The 21,229-nt window shown below is 42.2% G+C and overlaps 1 protein-coding gene across 2 annotated transcripts in view; it reads left to right on the forward strand.

Moving 5' to 3' along the window:
* The first annotated feature begins 265 nt into the window (after positions 1-265).
* utrn (utrophin) overlaps positions 266-21,229 on the forward strand; it is a 158,065-nt gene continuing 137,101 nt past the window's right edge. Inside the window, exons 1-13 of one of the 2 annotated variants that reach the window (XM_070926097.1) lie at positions 266-347; positions 7,571-7,632; positions 8,138-8,230; positions 9,516-9,593; positions 11,172-11,264; positions 12,140-12,312; positions 13,583-13,698; positions 14,318-14,484; positions 17,602-17,826; positions 19,270-19,451; positions 20,094-20,244; positions 20,503-20,622; positions 20,862-20,963. In XM_070926097.1, coding sequence (XP_070782198.1) covers positions 266-347; positions 7,571-7,632; positions 8,138-8,230; positions 9,516-9,593; positions 11,172-11,264; positions 12,140-12,312; positions 13,583-13,698; positions 14,318-14,484; positions 17,602-17,826; positions 19,270-19,451; positions 20,094-20,244; positions 20,503-20,622; positions 20,862-20,963 — 1,644 coding nt within the window. Of the gene's footprint in view, positions 348-1,774; positions 1,877-7,570; positions 7,633-8,137; positions 8,231-9,515; positions 9,594-11,171; positions 11,265-12,139; positions 12,313-13,582; positions 13,699-14,317; positions 14,485-17,601; positions 17,827-19,269; positions 19,452-20,093; positions 20,245-20,502; positions 20,623-20,861; positions 20,964-21,229 lie in introns of those variants that run through there. The other variant, XM_070926098.1, reaches the window with a different exon arrangement.

A 21,229-nucleotide genomic window follows, 5' to 3' on the forward strand; every position in this document is an offset into this window, starting at 1 on the left:
GTGTGTGTGTGTGTGTGTGTGTGTGTGTGTGAGAGCATGTGTGTGATGTCACATCTGACAACCTGGCCCAGCACCCCAAATAAACAGACCCAGCGTACTCGATAAAAGCTCTCACACCTCTACTTCCTCTTTCTCTTTTCTCTCTCACTCTACACCCTCCACCACCACCACCACCACCACCTTGTCTTCCTGTTCCGCATCTGTTTTTGTTTCTTTCCTCCTCCTTTTCTCTCTTTTTTTGTTGTAAAAAGACTTGCTTTCCATCATGAATTTGAGTAAGTGGATGTCGTGGAGAAAGCGTAACTTTTTCAGGAGGAAAGGGAAGCCTGAAAATAGTCCTGATTTAGGTAAGTAGATGAACACATCTGTACTTCTGTCCATCAGGAGTTGAACAGCGAATTCAAAGGAGCATTAAAGGAAACTAAGCTGTTTATCCACTTGACTTATAAAGTGAACAGCCACCTTATCTGTTTTACTAGCTGAAAGGGCTATTAAAGAAAACTGAATGCCCAATGTTGAACTGGTTGAGTTTGCTTACTCAAAATACCAGCAGCGGTAGTCCCAGTTTTAATACCCACAGCAGTTAAATCCAGATTTAACATTTTAACATCTTTTTTTTTGTTCTTTTTGCTTTATGCAAGAACGTATTATGTAGTGTGTGTGTGTGTGTTTGTGTGTGTGTGTTCACCTCTCAATCTACTTATATTTGAAAGTTTCTAATGATGTGCTGGCCCGTATTTTTAGCATCTGTATATAGCTCAACCGTCAACATCCAGCTACTCTTTTTGTGGACCAGTGCTGGCATCAGGTTATGTCTTTGACGTGAAATGTACAGACAGATGGATTTCTCCCTTTCATCAAAGAGAAAGAAGGCTTGTACTTTTTTTACACCCAGAAGAGGTGTTTTGATTGCAGAAAGATGTGTGAAAGTGAAACAAAGGTGAATGTTTCGGTCATAAGACTATGGTCCTATTTCACATTTTCTCACACTGCATCATGTTTGTATTTGAAATCAATTGGACACTTTTTGCATCTGCAGAGCCTTTTCTAGTTTTTTAGTTAAAGGGCAGGCCTTTTTCTACATGACTGGACTGTTTACCTGGGCCACACACCCCTGACACCACCTCTTGTATAATTTCCCCCTAGGGATCAATAAAGTATTTCTGATTCTGATTCTGATTGGTAAGCCTGGAGTCAAGAGCGTAAACCTTTCCACATCATTGACTTCATCTCACTTTGGCAGACTTGTAAAATCACTGCAGTTATTTTGTGACCAAATAGTTTATTGCTCACATTTCGACTCCTGGGTGTTAGAGCTACGTTGTGTAAACTTTGAGTTAGGTATATTTCCAGCAATTGCAGATCAGAAGGTTGATGCCTCTGCCCCACCACATCGCCTCCACTACAGTCCTGTGTTGTGTCTGTATTTGTGCGATGATCTCTGGCTGATATGCACTGCTTTGTCTGTATTTCCCAACTTGTCACGGCACTTGCATTCTGTCCTGCTGCACGCAGAGATGGTGCAGAACAGTGTTTCTGTGTTTATCCCCTATCCCACGATGCCTTATGACTCCCCACCCATGGCTTGCCCTGTCCTGTTCTGTTCTGCCCCCAATCTGTTTCCCTTGCATTGACAGTGTCCCTTTTTCCCTCCCCTCTCTGTTTGCGGCAGCATTCTTCTGATTCTTCTATTTTCCTCCCTTGCTGGTCAAGGAGCGACAGAGGCAGGAGAAGAGGGAGGCAGGAATGTCAAACTCTGTCTTGCGCTGATACTCTTGGACTATCTCTTCCTACTCTATTTCTTTTTTGCTTTTGCTGCTTCAGCATTGTGGCGGCTTACGGTAAAAGATGGCAGAGCATGGGCTCAAACTCAGAGGTAGGACCTTTTGCCAGGTGTATGACACATGGCTTGGTGGCAGTTAGGTGTGGTAGACTCAGACTGCAGACATAAGTGACAAATGCGGTGTATTTTTAGTGCTTTCCTGCTTTCTGATCAAGGTGTATGCCATTTTTGAACCAGTTGGATCAAATCGGAGGCTTGCTATGTAATCAAGATATTAGTTTTTCAAGTGTATTTTCGTATTTACTATTATATGTGCTTTCTCCTGCTTTTCGATGAACGCACTAAAGATGCTACAGGTTTTTACCACTGTTTAGATATTCAGTAAGTTCTTAAAGATGCTATCTTAATGGAGCACACATTCACACATTCAGTCTTTTAAGGAAAGGTATACAAAGATGCAAGCTCTGTCTATATATCAAAACCAAAAACACATTTCTCTATCAGTAAGTAAAGCCAATAGAGAAATAGCAGTGTTTCAGTTAGTGGCATCAATAATACCATATTGGACACTAAAGCCCTTCTCTTTGCTTATTTCCCACTCATTTTACAAGCTGCTGCAGTTATTTACCGTTTGTTTTATCTCTGACTGCTCACAGTTCATCAGCCTGTTTGGACTTCACTAAATTCCACCTCACCATTCTTGTTCATCCCTAATTACACCAATGCATTCGCCTATGCACACCACAGAGGTGTTTTTCTAGCTTCTAAGTGGGGATATGGGCTAATTTTTCCGGACGTTTTGAGTGTTTTCCTTTACAAATTCCCAAATCTTGGCGAGGGAAGAGTGTCAACAAGGCTGTGCCGGCTGGGACAAGCTTAGACAAGTGACCACTGGAGGGAGGAGGGAGGAATGCAGGGGAAATTACAGGAATTCTATGCATTCCTCTCAAACCTATAGAGTCAAAATAAAACATATCTCTGCGATCAAACGGCTAATATGATTGAGGTTTATGTGCACATATGTGAGGAAAGGAGGAAAGTTGTCGGAGGGCTTTTAAGTTAAGTGCTGGACAATGGTTGATGTGAAAGCCTAATAGTGTGATTGTTGTAGGACTGTGTGTGTCCTGTGTAAGGATTAGTGCCCTCCAATATGTGTGGGTGGTGCTGTGCTGAAAGACAAGACAGCCAACAGCTGAGTCTCCTTCCAGACTCCCATCAAGGTGAAGTTCACCCTGGGAAACTTTTTTTTATGAGTGCAGCCTCTGCTTAAGAGTTGTTTCATAGTCGAGGCATAAGCTTTCCTTCATTTTTCATCACCAATGACCCAAATAAAGCACTTTGCATCCCATTTCACTAAAAAAAGTGAACTTTTGGACCAGTGACTTTGAACACTGTGACAGCTTTCAAACAAACATCCCAGTTGGTTTTCTGCCAATTAAATTTCAGTTGCTTCAGCTGACACTGGGCCTAAATGTATGGCTAGGCAGTTAACGGTGTTCATTCATTGGCCACACATGCATTTTAAAGCTTTACTGAAACAATGACTGGGAAAATTTAAGTTTTAGCTGTTATGTATAACTTGGCTAAAGGTAATTGCTGCTCACTGGTGCGGCTAAACTTTGTAAATATCTCTATTTGTCTAAGCTCAGAGCTCTCATGTTTACTGTGTGATGCTGCCGTGGAAACCCTGATGGTTTGTTTGATTTTCACCGCTGTGCCTCCCACCGTTTCCCCCTTCACCCTGCTGTGTGGTCACAGGCTCTCTCCACCTGTGAGAGGGGGGGAATCTACTAATAGAGCGGGACTGTATATGTTACGTGTCTGCTCTGTGTTCCCAGCTGGCTACTTTGAGGAACATGTGTGTTTCTGTGAATTATTTTCTCGCCCCGTTATGTCATGTGTTGAGGTTTGTTTGCAGTTCATTTTTACGAAATCTTCTCATCACTGTCAAGTTTTGCTTATGTAATATTGGTCAGCACTGGGTCAAGGAAGTGGGATCAGCCCAGCAATTTGATAGATCATGGTCACATCTCAGAAAAATAAACTTGTATCAGAATGCTTTATTTTTTTGGTTTTGCTGAATTTATTGCCTTTTTTTCATTCATACATCTTTTTAACTGAAACCTTCGTGTTAACAGAAAGTTCTGCAAACAGACTGTGAACATAAGTTTGTGAGGAAGGGAGCCCTGCACATAACTTGAACACTGTAGTCTTCATGCTGTGATCTGAGTGTGCATGTGTGTACATAATATATTGAGAGCGTGTGTGCGCTCAGTGAGCTGTGAGAAGGCAGCAGTGGGATTTCTCTTCCTGATGTAATCACTACTTCCTGTTTGGCTGTTGAGGAAGAGAAACATTTGTTTCTCAGCACACTGACTGTACATGACTCTGCACTGTCTGCACAAAGTGTGTATCTGTGACATCCCTCTGTTTACTCTAATGTGTGTGAGGGTGTGCGGCTCATTTAAGTGAAATATAATGAATGAATTTTTGACAGGGATTGACTAGTTTTGAAATGAATATTGACTCTAATAATGGGTATTTCATGGTCCCAGCATAGCCAATTAGACTAAGTAGTCCTTTACTTACAGGTATTGGACACTGAATTAATGTTTGTGTCATGCTTGAAGCCTTAACACTCAGGTGAAGATGAATGTGAAGCTGGAAGTGCCTCAGGTCAGGTCCCACTGAACAGCACAAGCACACATACCACTTGCCAGTCACACAGACATAAATTTAGGACCACAGCTGATTTGACAGTTTGTTTACAACTAACTGTAAGCGTGTGTGTGTGTGTTTTTTCCCCCCCATCATATAAATGTCAGCCTATAAGTGGTATGTATTACATCCATGGCTGAGGTACTCGTGTGGGCAGTTGTAAATAGCAATAAATGTTGTATATACAGACTCCCCTTGATAAAGGTATTTTTTCTCTTTTGCTCAAACACACACACACTCACACACGTGCACACACAGCCCCGCTGCTGCTTTGATCCGTCCAGCAGTAAGACATTCCTGTGCTGTGGTGAGTAGGAGCAGCAGACAGATTGAGGGGGAGCAGCGTGTATGAATCGAGTGTATTGTCCTGTCAAGGTGGTAAGGTGGAGAGCCCAGGAGACCGGAGCCCACAGGGACCCTCTCCTCAGGGGCCTCAGAGGCCCTACACAGGGTGCCGATAAGGCTGTAAGGACAGGAGGCCTCCACGTAGGGGTTTTCATAAAAGGAAAATTGATATTGTGTTGAAAGCATACCTGTACTATACCAGTCCTGCTCCTTGTGCTCCTTGTGAGTTGTTTTCTAAATGTTCTTGCCAGCATTTTCCTCTCCCCCTGGCTGCCTCTCTGAATCTTTTTGGCCCTTGTTCTTTCCGTTTTTGTTGTTGTTGTTGTTGTTGTTGTGGTGTGGCTCTATTTCTCTCTCTTTGTCTGTCCACCTGTAAGTTATCCACTGGGATTGATTGCCGTCAGTTGTTGAGCACCCTTTTATAGCACCTACCCTTTCTCAATCATGATTTTCTCCATCATCTTCATCACTCATCACCTCCTTCAGCCATCACCTCTTAAGAAAGAATCCTTTAGGTACTTTTGTTGCTGCCTGAGATTTATGTGAAAAAGTGGGTCAACATACTCTCAGGAGGGCCTTTAACAGTGTTACGGTTCAAAGCACTTTAAAGACAATGGCACAGGGAAGAGGACACAGTGCAAGTATATATCAGTCTTGGCAACTAGCCTTTCTTGCTTTTGTCCCCCCCCTTCAAAATCTCGCCCTTCCAGTTGTCTCTTTCCACAGAAATAACCCTGCCCATTTGTTGTCTCATCCCCTTTCCTCTTCTCCTTTGGTCTTCATGCCATTTCTGGAGCATTTAGATGAGACATAAAAATGATGTTTGCCTATGTTGCCCTACAGTGAATCACACGCAGAAACTAGAAAAATGTAAGATTATTTAGCACTCGCACACATTGCCACATATTTATACACATTCATGAACACTATGTCACTGGATAATAAGAATACATGACAGCTATGTAAGCAGCTTTGCTGCATCTAACATGTTTGACAACTAAAAAGTTTTCAAGTGTCAGTGAAGTAAATGTCTACCCAAAGTATGAAGTTTCAAGATAAAATGGAAAATGTTATGCATAGCCCAAAATCACAACTTTCCCTCAAAGTGCTTTACATTATGTGTAGCATACAATAGCCTCTACACTTACACTTAGTCCTAAAAGAACCCCCTCTCTTTCACCATCATTTATGTCATCCTCTCACCTCTTCACCTCTCTCACTCCCACCTCTGGCCTCCCCTTGCAGTACATTCTTGTTTTTATGCCCCTTCTCACCCAGCCAGCGGCTGCACACACACACAGTCACAACATACACTCCACACACCCCAAACAAAGAAGCTGACGACTGCTGGGGCTGGTGATCATAACCTTTGCCCTTTTGGTGCTTTACACAGTGGCTAGTTGAATGACAGTGAGAGTTTAACGCTCATACACGCATGCACTTGTGCACCACTTCACCCCTACATTACAGTCTTCGACCTCAGTCACGGTTCTTAGAAGCAGATGTGAATGCATTTCTTTTTTTGACCCATTCCCTCGGGTGTACAATTCTGAGACAGGCTGACAACTTAATGAAGTGGGTTATTTAGGAGGCTGTTACAGGAAGGGCACCTGAGATAGAAAGAAACTTAAACTAAACTTGCAGAACATGACAGGCTCCTCACATCACTTTACTGAAGTACTGATGTAGCTGAGGTGGAGGTTCACTGATATAAACACTGATAACACCCATTCCCTCAGGTGTACAATTCTGTTGTTCTGGCTGTGGAAGTTCATACTGCTACTGAGCTTTGTTTAGGGATGTCATTATGTGTCGGCAATAATTTGATGTACTGGTCTGGAGTTTAATGATCTACCACTCGACATCCTGTGATTGTTTGATTACATAACTGCGTCTCCTTATATGCAAGATGAAGTCTTTCCAAGGCCTCTAAAGATGTGTCCTGTTTTATTTTATATGACTGGAAATAATGATTATTTTCACAATTTAAAAATAAGATTCACAAAATAAATGTTAAAGAAATGAATATAGTCATAATATTTGAAATGGATTGTTTTCCTCCATATTGTTTAAATGTGGGACAAAGTAGGAAAAATAATTTTCTAAGTCCGGTCCAAGGCTTTGTATGAACAACTCTGATCCATTACAGGAGCCAGCCATCTGCCAGGCACATCAAAGCAGCTGACCCTCTGCCTGACACACAATGAGGCCTTATTAGAGAGCCATGTTGGAGAGAATAAAGAAGGAGCAGGGAGGGAGGGAGTCAAGGGGGAAGAGAATGTGAAATATTTGTACAATTGTATTCAGAGACCAGAGGAACATTATAAATGGGTAAGGGCATGTGCACACATGCAAATAGGCTTTTTTTGGACAACGCGGTATGTTACCCTTGCTTCAGACACAGCACACCTTTTGACATTTTGTACACATTATCCAAATACCCCTCTTGCCTACATTTTTCCCCGTAATTTTCTGATGTTCCAGCCACATTGATCTCGATGCTTTTAAGTCGTGACGCCTCCAGCTATAATTACCATTTACCAGCATGTCAGCGTAAGAGTGAATTTGGACAATTGGTTCCTGAAGTAGACCAGTGGTAATGGACTTTGAGTGTTAATCATGTTTTTTTGCCGTCATCACAAGACTGATGTACCTACTGCTGATGCCCAATTTCTGATACACCTGTTCACCTTTCTAACAACCCGTCTTCTTTCTGTTCCGCAGATGAGCATGATGCAGTACAGAAGAAAACATTCACCAAATGGATAAATGCACAGTTCTCCAAGGTAATGTGAAAGACTTATACTGTACTAATTAAAACACACTTGAAGATGGAAATGTATTCGGAAAGCCCAAGAAACCGAGTTAATGATTTTAAAATTAAAAAGCTCCATCTGCCTGAAGTTGAAATGGAAAACCTGGTGGGACTAAATAAATGTTATTTCAGTCCTAAGATGATTAGTCGACCCTTTCTTCTCTGTGCTTTTGATGGTTTCAAATTGTTGGATGTCCTGGGTTACATAGACCTGTATTGTGTTGTTGAACGTCCCATTTCAGTCCTTTTTATCAAACATTGTACGCCTTCTTGAGGGATCTAAGTCCACTTTGACAGTCACAGTCGCTTAATATCTTAACCCTGAAATACAAACATCTGAGCGTGTTAGTTGATTGGCTTGCAGCAAAATCTGGATTATTGTTTCTGGGCTGCAGCCACACTCTGCAGCTCTCATTCTTGGTGTAGACTACAAATTGTAGACGAAACCTACCAGTTGTGCTGTTTTGTCTCATCAGACGGAGAAGACACCCATCAAGGATATGTTCTCTGACCTGAGGGATGGGAGGAAGCTGTTGGACCTGCTGGAGGGTCTCACTGGCACTGTCCTGGTGAGTTTGTGTATGTGTGTATTAACGTTTGCAGATCGTTTGTCACATGATAACTAACAAATTATTTAGAAATTAGCCATCTGGACCTAAAATTCCTGAGATTGGTTTAAATTCACTACTATGGCTTTATCTTCAATCTATCAATATGTAATATTTATCAGTGCATGCTCGCCACAGTTTGACTTCATTTGGAACTAAAGTCATAACATGCTGTGTGAGTGCATTTTGGCAAAGCATGCACTCAAATATTACAGGAGTGTAATGTTTTTTTAGCTGAGATGTGACTAATACAAGCACATGCATCACCTCATGTAAAGTCAAACATTAAATGTAATGTCAACATTAGAGCCACACAGGGGACAGCAGATGTATTTTACATCCTGGAGTAGAAGGAGCTAAATTAAGAACAGATGATTTGCAAACACATTTTATCTCCCATTTCATCAAGTGTAGATGAGTAGATATTCTTATATCATTTGAACTTTTTGAGACATTTAGCTTTTTCCTCCACAAAGATTTTTCTCAGTTGATATGTTGCCCCACAAACACTCTCAAAAAACAGCTGGTAAAGAAATAGATAAAACATTTTATTGATAAGCTGATCCCCATCCCATGTAGTCCATCCCACTATAAGTACGTCTTCAGTGACTAACCATGTACTCACGAGCACACATTTTTCGGTTATTCCTTTTTTATCAGTGTCACCTTGCTGCAGCGTATCTGCTTTCTAGCACCTGCAGCCGCACTAAGTGCCAACTGTCTCTATGCCATACATGCAGACACACACATACACACACACACTCTCTCTGTGATACCAGAATACTAATGCTATAATTGGGTGCTAATGAGTGGTTGAGGTATGTGAAGACTTAAAAAGGATTTGCAGTTGGCAGCTATTCATCCTGCCATTCTTTCCATAAGTTGGCCTGTGGACAGTGCTGATAGGGTAATGGCTGTGATGAATGTATGGTGAGAAACACTCTGAGTGATGGCATATCTTCGTGTAGCAATGCCTCACATTGTACATTTTACTCCATAGTTTGACCTGGGACTGGAAGTTATTCTTACTGTCATTAGTGTGAATGCTTGTATATGAACATGTCATACACTCCATTCTCCATCCATTGAAACCCAATTTATCTTTGCTGCTTTTATGAACTGTCAAAGGGAACAAGAGCTCAGACTATTAACATCATGTTTAGATCCCAGCAGCCTTACAGTATGATTGGCTAGTGAACAGTGAGCATGCTATCACCTGATTTGTGCTGTGTTTCCTGTTCCTCAGACCAAAGAGAGAGGCTCCACCAGGGTACACGCTCTCAACAATGTCAACAAAGTACTTCAAGTCCTGCATCAAAATAATGTGAGTATCTGTTGTTTTTTGGTGCTATTGTCCCAACAGCTGCATTTCTGTGCATGCTTTTAGCCAAATCACATATACCAGTGGTTCCCGCCTAGATGCCATTAAGGCCAAAGAGTCTGCAGGGTTTCATTTTAGCCACACAGTACAGCTTAGCACAGCCACGAAGAGAGAACCGTAATGAATAGTACAATTAGCTGCTGTTGTGTTTTGTCAAAGTAAAAACTCTTTGGCTATGATACATTTGACATTGTCTTAAGCTACCAGAGCAAGGTGGCACTTGCTTGATTTAAACCAGTAACACTTCCTGTAACTATACATGTTCTCCTGTGGCCTTTTTATCCGAATGTCATTTTGTCTACACTGTGTTTTGTATTTTTCTTTGTCTGTCTGCCTCCTTCATTCTCTCATCCCTCCTCCTCGGTGTGTACAATAGTTGATCTTAATGTCTTGACCTTAACAGAGGGAGATAATGGGCAGGGCATGCTCATGGGAAGTAGCAGAGACTGTCAGCTGGCAGTGAAGGCCACAGTTCCCACGAGCCTTTAAAGTCTGCTGACTGGAGAAATTGAAATAAGGCCTTAGAAGTTGATAATAAATAGATATTTATAAATACTTGATGTTTCTAATTAAAGTATAGAAAGCACATTTATCATTGAAATATGCTTGACTTTGATGTCATGCTCGAGCCATGGAAAAACTTGACTTTACTGTGCATGTTTAACATCTAAAGCTGTATCTAAAGAGCAGGGGCGGCCACAGCATTGAAAAGTGTGTAACTTACAATGTTGAAGTGCAAAAAGCAAGTTAAGGTTTTGGCTCTAACTTGGCTTAAGTGGTAAAAAAACACAGTGAGTGTGGGAGAGCTGCTGTACGATTCTTCTTGCCTCAAAAGTTCACAGGGCAGTATGTCCTAGTTTAGAAGTTGGTGATGGAAATATGCACACAGATGCAGAAGTATGATGTACTGTATATATGAGCTTCTGTGTGCGAGAGACAGGGCAGCAGAAAGAAAGAGAGAGAGAAGTGATGGTGTGGCAGGATGGAGCTAATTGGGACTAGAGATGGGTCAGAGGTCAGCTCTGCAGTAGACAGAGAGACCACTTTTTAGTTTGACCAGACACTTGACCTCATGTTCCACTATGTGCCTTGATCCTCTCCAAAATATTTATATGTAATCAGTCCGCACTCTGCTTCACCTCATATGATGTCTGACGAGGCCACAGACCCACTTTATAGGTAGCATTGGAAGGGTGTAATGAGGGTGGTATATTTAGCTGTGTGGACACTCATTAACATTTGAAGCAATATTATTTACTGCACTGCATAAAGAAACTCAGTTGTTATTTTAAGGATGCGGAAGTGTTGTAACATGAATTATTAGCAGCTTAATTTTGAAAGGATTTTATGATTACAGCAAACAAAAGAGATTTTCACTGAGAAGATTTTATATTGAGTGCAACTGGGTTGGCTTTCCAATTAATCTACTCAAAACAGGAATCATTTCTGCCTTATGACTAATACACAACTTTGAACCATTTCTTGTATTGTTAATTATTTATTGTCTGTCGTCTCTTTCAGGTTGATCTGGTAAACATAGGAGGGACAGATATTGTAGATGGGAACCGCAAGCTGACCTTGGGCCTCATCTGGAGTATTATCCTTCACTGGCAGGTGAGCACACATATGAACATGCATGTCCTGTTTTTTACACCCACATCCCACACACACACACACACACACACACACACAGACACACACACACACACACACACACACACACACACACACACACACACACACACAAAGACCCATTGGTGTTTGCTGTGTTCCAGAGGGATCAAAAATACAGATGATGGAAAATCACACATGCATTCATGCATGCAAACATGCTGATCACCCATTGCTTTGTGTAGGCAGCCATTTTAAGGAAAATCGTTTATCAAGAGATTTTATTAAAAGGGTTTGGGCATTGCCAGTTCTTTCAATATTTGTTTTTCATTACTCTTTCATTATTATTAGTTTAATCTCTCTCCTGTCACTGTATGCTCTGTGAACTTTACGCTGTGTTTGTTGTGCATGCTAGCATGTCATTATCATAGCACAACCTGCTATTATTTCATATAACCACAGTGCATTGAAGTGATGGTGTTTAATTGTGATATTCTCTCATTTTCTCTTATCATTTCCTACGCATTTTGGACATTTGAGCCAATCACAGAATCACAGTGGGCATGAAGAAAATGGCCAATTTAATGCATAAACTAGGAAAATACCTGATTTTGAATCACTGTGAAGAAACACAGAATATTTGTATATTTCTTAGCAGCCTGGTGTTGATGGAATAAATTTGAATGGCTGATGCTCTTATCTGCCATGGCCCCATGGTAATAAGACGATCATTAAAATAATTATCACTTTCCATATCAACAAAAAGCATACGCAACCAGAATAAAGCAACTAACGTTTATGAGCAACTATGTGAATCCTAGTAAAGCAGTGGAATCGAAGTGCGTGTTTTTAATATGTGTTTTTCCATGGTCACATAGGTGAAAGACATCATGAAGGATATCATGTCCAACCTGCAGCAGACCAACAGTGAGAAGATCTTACTGAGTTGGGTACGCCAGTGCACCCGCTCGTACCCAGAAGTCAATGTGCTGAACTTCACCACCAGCTGGGCTGACGGTCTAGCTCTCAACAGCATCCTACACCACTTCAGGTGAGGAGGGATCATACATGTAGACTCTTTTGCTAAAGCACAAATCATGGTAACAAACGTTTTTACTGCCATGATCTGATGAAACTGTGTGTTTTTTGTAATTTTTTGTCTTTTGGTACATACTTAGTTTGAATTGTATTCAGGTTGTTGCATACCATTTTTTGTGGGACTGCACTTCCCATACTTGAAAGCCCTCTCTTGTGTGCCAAGTTGACATTGCATATTTGACATATGCCCTTTGACTCTGAATGTAACTCAGACCAAGACCTTCAAATGCTGTCAAGAAACCAAGGCCTGGAATTTAGAAATGGCAGATGTGTATGAACCTTTCTGTGTGTGTGTGTGTGTGTGTGTGTGTGTGTGTGTGTGTGTGTGTGTGTGTGTGTGTGTGTGTGTGTGTGTGTGTGTGTGTGAAATTGAAAGGATACCCAGGCTGTGTAAGTGATGAGAGGTCAGGTTGACAGGTCAGCACCTGCCGGGTGTGTGTACACTGCTTCACTTGCTCTGTTTATGCCTGCCATGTCACTGTTTGCACACGCTTGGTGTGTGTGTATGTGTGTACGCTGTTGTGTGTGAAAGAAGGAGAGCAAGAGAAGCATCAGGGGTGCCCCCCGCCCCCCTTCTGTAACCTCTTGTCCTTACTAGCGACATGCACACACACACACACACACACACACACACACACACACACACACACACACACACACACACACACACACAAGCCTGTGAGCTGTGAGAAAGGCCAGTGTTGGTTTAGACCTGGGCCAGGGTTTAGGTGGATCACTGAACACACACATTCCACACCCAACTGGCCTCAACACAAGTCTCCCCTGCACCACTAAGGGAAGAGTCTTTTCTGTACAGAGGGGACATATAGGTTTCAAATATTGATTCTATTTTTCTACGCAAGGAATGTGCTCAGGAAAAGGTCATTTATTGCCCATAAATTAGTCTAGAAACCTCCACCCCCCCCGAGTTATCACATTGTTAGCATGCACAAATACTTTTTACATAAGGGTATGTAAAACAGAAGCTGTGTTTTTAAAAACCAATGAGATAAATTGTGCTCAATTCAGGTAAAAAGTTGACTCTTTTATTAGTGTTTAAGATTTACCTTCACTACAACAGCACCAGCACTTTGAGAAATGCATACTCGTAGGAAAATATGTGGATTCTGAATTATCTGCGACTGTAACCTTAATACAGGAAATCCTGAATGTTTCTGTCCCCATGTTGCTGATCTCATTGCCACCGTTCTGTGTGTCTTCAGGCCGAATGCATTCAGCTGGGATCAGGTGGTCAGACTGAGCCCTGTGGAGAGACTGGACCATGCCTTCACTGTAGCCAAAGACCAGCTGGCTATTGAGAGGCTACTGGATCCCGAAGGTACCGGCACTCTGAGGCCATCTTAAACACTTTCCTACATTAAACATGTAGGTCAGCTGTATGTATTTGTACAAGAATAACTGTATCAACTACCTTTTATAGTAGTAAAATATGAAAGTTGGATATGAAATGACTAAAATTCCCACATATTAAAACGTAGTCTGCGTTCACGAAGCCTGCCTTCATGTCCTGCCAGCAGTTGGATAAACTCACGGTGGAGCAAATACCTTGGTGTTGTCTTTGGCTGAAGATTTGTAAGAAGCTGTGTTTGCTCAGAATGTTTTTCTAGTTTCTAATGTAGTACCTGTAGATGCTCAGTATGCATGTACTTGAGCTGTCTATAGTGAGACACTTCTTGTTATATCATGACCCAGGGGCAGTCACACCTGACCTGTGTCAAAGCCAGCTTTAATCAGTACAACTTGCCTCAACCGGCCTTTTTCTCTCCCCTCTCACCTTCCTCCCCGTCTAATCTCCTCCTGTCATCCTTAACTGCTGTCTTACTCCATCTTCCATGCTGCTTTTCTCCTCATGCAATTTTCACCTCTTTATCCCCCGCTCTCTCCCTCTTGCTTAATTGTATCTCTGATCTTTCTGCCCCACACCCCCACCCCCGCAGACGTGGCGGTGCAGTTGCCAGATAAGAAGTCCATTCTCATGTACGTAACATCACTGTTCGCTGTGCTGCCCAAAGACGTGAGCATGGAGGCTATCAGAGAAGTGGAGACCCTGCCACGCAAATACAAAGTGGAGTCTGGGGACGTGGGTCCAGGCCTCAGTGCTCAGGTAAAATGTACAACACAGTAGGTTACAGTTTGTACTTCAAAGTGGTAAGTACACAAGGGTACTAGACTAAGGGGAGAGTCACTGTACTATTCTCACAACCTTTTAAACTGCTCACACAAAAGGTGCTCACTGGACTCTTTGGCTACATCTGTTTTTCAAGGAATCCAAGGTGCTCTTTTATGTGCAAACTTTAAAAATCCACAGCTGGTAACCAGCAATGTCGGCAGAAGCACAGTGAGTCCAAACTTCAGGAATTTATAACTGGAATGAAAAAGCTTGTTTCTTAACAAATAGCTGGTTCTAATGCATTTGGAACCAGATGCAATCCAGATCTGGTTCTCAATACCCAAACCTAGGTCACAGTTCAGTATGTTTTTGACACAGTGAGGAAAAGCATCTGCAGAGAAGAAGGACTTCACCTCAGGCACCTCCCGAAAGAAGCTTAGTGAGTGTCCTACACCAAACTGTTCATGATGAATACACCCCTAAAAAAACAACTAAACAGTTTGATACATTCCTCCTTAATCCCCATGGTTCAGTTATTTTAGTAGTGACACAGTGCTTCAGACCAGCAGATATGTGTCCCCCTGTGGCTGCCAGTCTGAAGCCCTCTGCCTGTGCGGGTGTAGACAAACCGTTATCTCTTTCTGTGAACGTAGAGACGACAGCTTCAACAACTGAAAAACTGGAGTCGCCAAAAAATTTGGACCCATAACTGTTTCAACCTTTTGCTGCTGTGTTGTGTTTCTGATAACATTCAGTTTGAAGGCCACCAACTCTGTTATGTGCAAGCATAAGGAATATTGTGGAGTGTCTCATTGTGTGTTGCCAGATAGAATGAGTCACTCCCACTCTCAAAAAGCCATCTCCTTCATTCTCTCCAGCATTGCTCATGAAAAGCACAGCAGGCGCAGGCAAATAGGGAGGAGAGCCATGACTCACCCCTCTGACATTGGCCAACAGACCGAGCTGCATGCTGCTGGAAACACAGAGCTGTAAAGGGATGGAAGGGAAATGAGGGAATAAATTGGTGAGAATGGGAGTGTGTGTAGAGAGTTGACAGGGAAGGTTATTTGATCATTAAAGACGTCTGTGTGTGCTGGTGGGCAGGTGGCTGACATGCACATACTGATGCTGTTCAATGGTTAACATCTGTGAGCACTTCAGGGTGTCTTATTTGAACACCTTGATTCAATTAGACTTTCCTGCTCTTTCACTAACTTTTGATTGTGATTCATAATCTTAACATATATTCCATAGCAACTACCACAGATGAAGCTGGACCCCCCCCCCCTAAAAAAATATATAATTTGTTAAATTTTTTCTTTCAATCACATACATCCACAGCTCGTTTTAGAGGTTTTAGTCAGAAGTCAGAAAATCCAAAAACCATCTCTTAAGTTTTTATTGCCCATGGGCACATACTTCACACGTCCTGGAACGAGTGCTGGAAAAGTCTTTTTAAATAGAGCTCTGATTGGTCCAACAAGGGGTTTACTTTCCTGGCACCCTTCCCTTCCTCATAGGAAGTGATGCGTAATGCTGCTGGTAGTGAGAGGAGGAAAAATAAAGGCTCTTTGTTTTAGATGGCTGTATTTGGTTCCCCCCTCAGTTTTAGATTCATAATATTGGTGCACGATATTGTTGTGTAGTACTTAATGTTTATTTTAGACAATGATTGTTTCCAATATCGATGAAAACTTTGGCTTGAGATCTAATTAAATGTTATTGCATGAACTGTCTTTAAAGTTGGAATATCACTGACTGACGTATGCGTGATGATGCATTACATGCTTCAAAATCACAACTGCAAAAGTGATGAATGCAGGGATTGAGTTGAGCAAATCATCTGGTGATAATAAAGTGTTCTGTTGAGCCAGACCACAGCTATTTTACAGCCATTCAAGTCAATAAATAGACCAAGGCTGCATTTTCACTCTCACTCTTCCTCTCCCATGTCTTTCCTTCTCTCCTTGCTGCTTTGTCTCTGCCAGCCTACACTGGTCTAACATAAGGGCTTACAGTGTTTTTGTGATTTACTCCAAAATATCCAAAAGGTCATTGAATATTTTCAGCAGGTGACCTTTTCCTGAGTTTGCTACACAGACATTGCTGCTGTGTAATTTCAGCCTGGAAAACAAAGGTCCATTTGACTTGTTACAGTACCAGACCCTACTCACCATTAGCATTTCTGTCATCTTTCACTTGGCATGGCTGCCGCTGCAAAGATTTGATCTCCTTTTCATTTTAGCTCCGGACAGATCTGAGCCTTTTCCAACATTTCCTTCAGAAAAAGGGAAACCTGGAATAATTAGTTAATGCTGTTGTCTACAAAGGGCGTCTTTACATAGTATGTAACAACCCTTTATTTTGGGGAATTCATAGTTGAGACTGTGTTAAAAATATAAATGAACTGCCTCTTTTGTTGAAGAACACCGCAGACTGAAGACTACTGTCACTACACAACAAAGTCATCTTTCCACTTACATCTACAGTGTTGTTTCATTTTAAATTGCATAAAGTGTGCAACATTCAAACATGGTTTCCCCTTCTCCTTAAAGCAATTTTCACGCTATTTTTTCTTTGAGGCTGCATCATCCATCTCTCTGACTGTACACCCAACTTTACCCAGGATACCTCTGTGTTTCAAATGTACTACTTTTTCTAGAATGAGGATTGACCTGCCCAGCGTGCCATGGGCACCTCCCAGCATCCCATAATAGGCCTACAGTTGTGTTTGTTTTTTTCTTAGCTGAGCAAGACTGGTCACTCTACATGCCCCAGAGCAGCACAGGCCCCTCCTAGATGTCTGGTTCTATTTTAAAGCTCACCACCTGATGTGCAAATGAAAATCAGAGTAAAGGATTTGGGCATGGCTGTATTTCGTAGACATCGTTGTCCTGAGAGCTTTTGAGTTTAAATGTCAGGGAAGCAAAAACTTACCCTGTATAACGACATTAGAAATAAAAGACTACATTCCTCCTGTTTCATGCTATCTGTCAGAGGCCTAGTACTGTAATATTCTACTATTAATACAATAATGATAACCCCTTATGTAAACACATTGTCTATAATTTGGTCATCCTGTGCCTTTATCCTTTGCTTCATGTTTGTCAGAATGTGCAGATGGAAGAAGCGGGCAGCAGCCCCCGGCCTGAGACCCCCCTGACGGAGACAGAGGGGCAGATGGAGGGCAGCGTGCTGGAAGTGGACCTGGACAGCTACCAGACCACATTGGAGGAGGTACTGACCTGGTTGCTGTCGGCTGAGGATGCCCTGCAGATTCAGGACGAGGTGTCAGAGGATGTGGAAGAAGTGAAAGAGCAGTTTCACACACATGAGGTAGGAGGAGACCTGCAGGCCGGCTTAAGGCTTGCAGAGATGTAAACATGCACTATGCAACAACTGTGTTATTTATTTAGTTATGTTTATGTATCTTGAGATTTCTAACACTGTAAAAAGGTGACAAAATGATAAATTGTGAGGGCTTCTCAGGGGTTAGAAGATGAAAAGTCCATAACTGTCTAAAAACTTAAAACTAGATGCTCAGTTAGCCTTTTCCTAAATGGATATATATATCAGTTTGGCATGAGACATCATATTGAGAGACAAATGATGACACACTTATATGACACACATATGATTTGTCTGACTTGCACACCAGTTTTTTGTGTAAGAACTGTCACTCTTTTGTTTAGACTGAAGATAGTGTCCCAGAGATAGAGGCCTCCCACAGCCAACAGTACATGCTCTGTACATGTTGGGAATGCCAGGAATTCTGTTGAGAACAGTGGCGCACAGCACCCAATGGTGCCTTGGCCCAGAGCTTACTTGCTTGCTTGAGAAGGCGTAGTTGCAGGGTTTGTGTCTGTGCATGTGTGTAAAGGGGCTTTGGCAGGATTCCCTTGGCTGAAATGTGAATATCTGTGAAGTCTAATGTCTGGAATCCAGGTCAAAGCAGAAAGCTGGTAGTGAGACTCAGAGCAACAAGGTCCAAAGCCTCTTTAACAGCCAGGCTTTTCAGGAGGTCTAAAAAAAACAATCCAGTTTGTTTCGGCCCTGTTGTTCACGTACTTACTCCAGCTTCTCCAGCAAAGCCTTACCAAAAACAATGTGCTCAGAGGTGCAGACAAAAATGCTTACTCATCCAGAGAGCTCACAGAAAACAGACAATAACTCAATTCATTGGTCTTCATGGTGCTCATGAAGAACCAGCAAAAAGCGGCTCCTCTAAAGAGTTAGGAAGCAACCAAACTCCTTCACAGTTCTCTTGTATTCTCCTTGAAGCATTTTCTCCTTCCTCTTCTGTTTAGCAATTGGCCTCAGTTGGCTACTTGACAGAGTCTGGTCTTCAGTTTGTGCTCACTGGCTTGTCTGACTGTTGCTACAGCAACACTCGTGAATACAGTGGTGCAGAGGTGATGCCCAGTGCTTCTGCAGGGCGTTATTAAGTGTTGTACCAAGTGAAGTTTGAGGGTGGGGATCGAAACATATCCAGATGTTAGTATGTGGGTGTCAAGTGCCAGCATAGAGCCTCAGATTGTATAAGCAATGTTAGGCCTCCATGTTAGACTGAATCTGGATCATTTTAACTTCACATAGTGTACATGGAGATGACAGACACCCACTATATCTTTCTTTAAGTTTATTATTCTGTAATTTGGCTGGTTTGTTTCTAGCACACAGCTTGTCTGGAAGACCAACATTTCAAATTGTAACCGTTTCAGAGTCAGAGATTTGCAGTACATTTGTTATCATAACTGTTTTCCCCTCCTGCCCCAAAAGGCCTTCATGATGGAGCTGACAGCACACCAGAGCAGTGTTGGTAATGTGCTCCAAGCGGGTAACCAACTGATTGCCCAGGGCAACCTGACAGAGGAGGAAGAAGAGGAAATCCGGGAGCAGATGAGCCTCCTCAACTCCCGCTGGGAGAGTCTCCGAGTGGCCAGCATGGACCGCCAGGCCAGGTAGATACACATACATACACACCTGGTTTAGTCCTGTAGCGGTATTGCCATACATTTTGCTGTTGTTTATTTGCAAATGGCACATATCACATCATTTTAGTTTATTTATTTTTTTACAGTAACGTGTGCAGTGTCATCATATCATGAGCCACAAATAGCTCAGTGGTCATTTTTCTCTCAGTGTCACTTTTGACCTCAGATCTTTATGAGTTTTTCCTGTGAAGAATGTACAAGGTTGCAAGCGGTGTGAAGGTGACACCTGATCAGCCTTGAGCCCTCCAAGGCCTAACAAGTCTGACGCTCAATCGGTGTTATCAAGGTTTATGATGCTTTAGACACACAGACACACATACATGCATATACACAACAACACAGTTGCTCATAAATCATATTCATGACGTCTGCCAGAGCATTTGTTGACCCTGATTTTAAAGTATGTGTGCTTGTGTGTGTCCGTGGAGTCCGTATAGAGCATTGTCACTCATTCTAGTGTTTGTGCTACTGTGAGGCAGTTAAATAACCAGCTGAACGGGCAGTTTCACCTGAAAGTTTATTAAACTGATGGCTTTCATGTCCTTTCTACCTCTACAAGCCCACCTCACTGTCTCTCTGTCTTTACTCTCTCCCTCTCTCTCTCTTCAGGCTCCATGAAGTCCTGATGGATCTTCAGCAGCAGCAGCTACAGCAGCTTTCTAATTGGCTTACGCAGACAGAGGAGCGAATCAGAAAGATAGAGACAGAAACGGCAGCTAAAGACGTGGAGATCTACAAAGAACAGATAGAGCAGCACAAAGTAAAGTTTCCCATTCAAATGTTTTATCTTGCATGAATTTAGTCAATAAACGAACTGGTAGAACGCATAATTGATTTAATATGGACAGGATCAAGTAGAATATAAAAAAAAAAAAAATCTTGTTAAAAGTCTTGTGATTGTGCTGTCACATGCTTGATCCTGCCCTTTCATGCCCAGTCTCCGTGTTGGCTTCTCTGCCAGCTCTGTTAATGGGTAATATGCGACCATGCTGAATTCACTATTTGCGTGTCGTTTCAGGAGCTTCAGAACGACCTGGAGGCGGAGCAGGTGAAGGTCAACTCTTTAACACACATGGTGGTCGTGGTAGATGAAAACAGTGGTGAGAGCGCCACCGCTGCCCTGGAGGACCAACTACAAGTAAGTTATCAGTCTGATAGTCTTTTTGAATTTGTTTTGCTAATATCCTTTGTCCATGGTTCAGGAATAACAACATTCCAATTTGGCACATTGTTGCCGTACCACTATCTTCCGTATATGTATACAATTTATGTAAGCTCGCAGTGTGCTGTAGCGTTGTCTTCAAAATTTTCCTCTGCTTTACATAGTGTTTCTGAGAACATCCATGTTTGTATTAATGTCTTTATCCTGCATTCAAGTCTTTGGGTGAGCGCTGGGCGGCTGTGTGTCGCTGGACTGAGGAGAGGTGGCACAAGCTGCAGGAAGTCTTCATGGTGTGGCAACAGCTTCTATCGGACCAGGTAGGACATTTAGCGTGCTCTCTCTCTTACACGTACGTGCGCAGGCATATACATGCACACTTCCCTCTGCTAATTAAATAATCAATTATAATGGACCACTTCAACACTCTCTCCTCACCCACTGAGCTACATTGAGATGCACAGAAAGCCTCACAATGTCATTTAAACCTTCAGAACAGCTCAGTTTTGCAAGCGAATGCCACGAGTATTCACTCCATGAAGCTAACTTAAGTCCTGTCAGTGCACAGTGAATCTTTCAGTCTTTC

Source organism: Enoplosus armatus, chromosome 19, assembly GCF_043641665.1.
Source record: "Enoplosus armatus isolate fEnoArm2 chromosome 19, fEnoArm2.hap1, whole genome shotgun sequence".
In the NCBI taxonomy this organism is placed as follows: Eukaryota; Metazoa; Chordata; class Actinopteri; order Centrarchiformes; family Enoplosidae; genus Enoplosus; species Enoplosus armatus.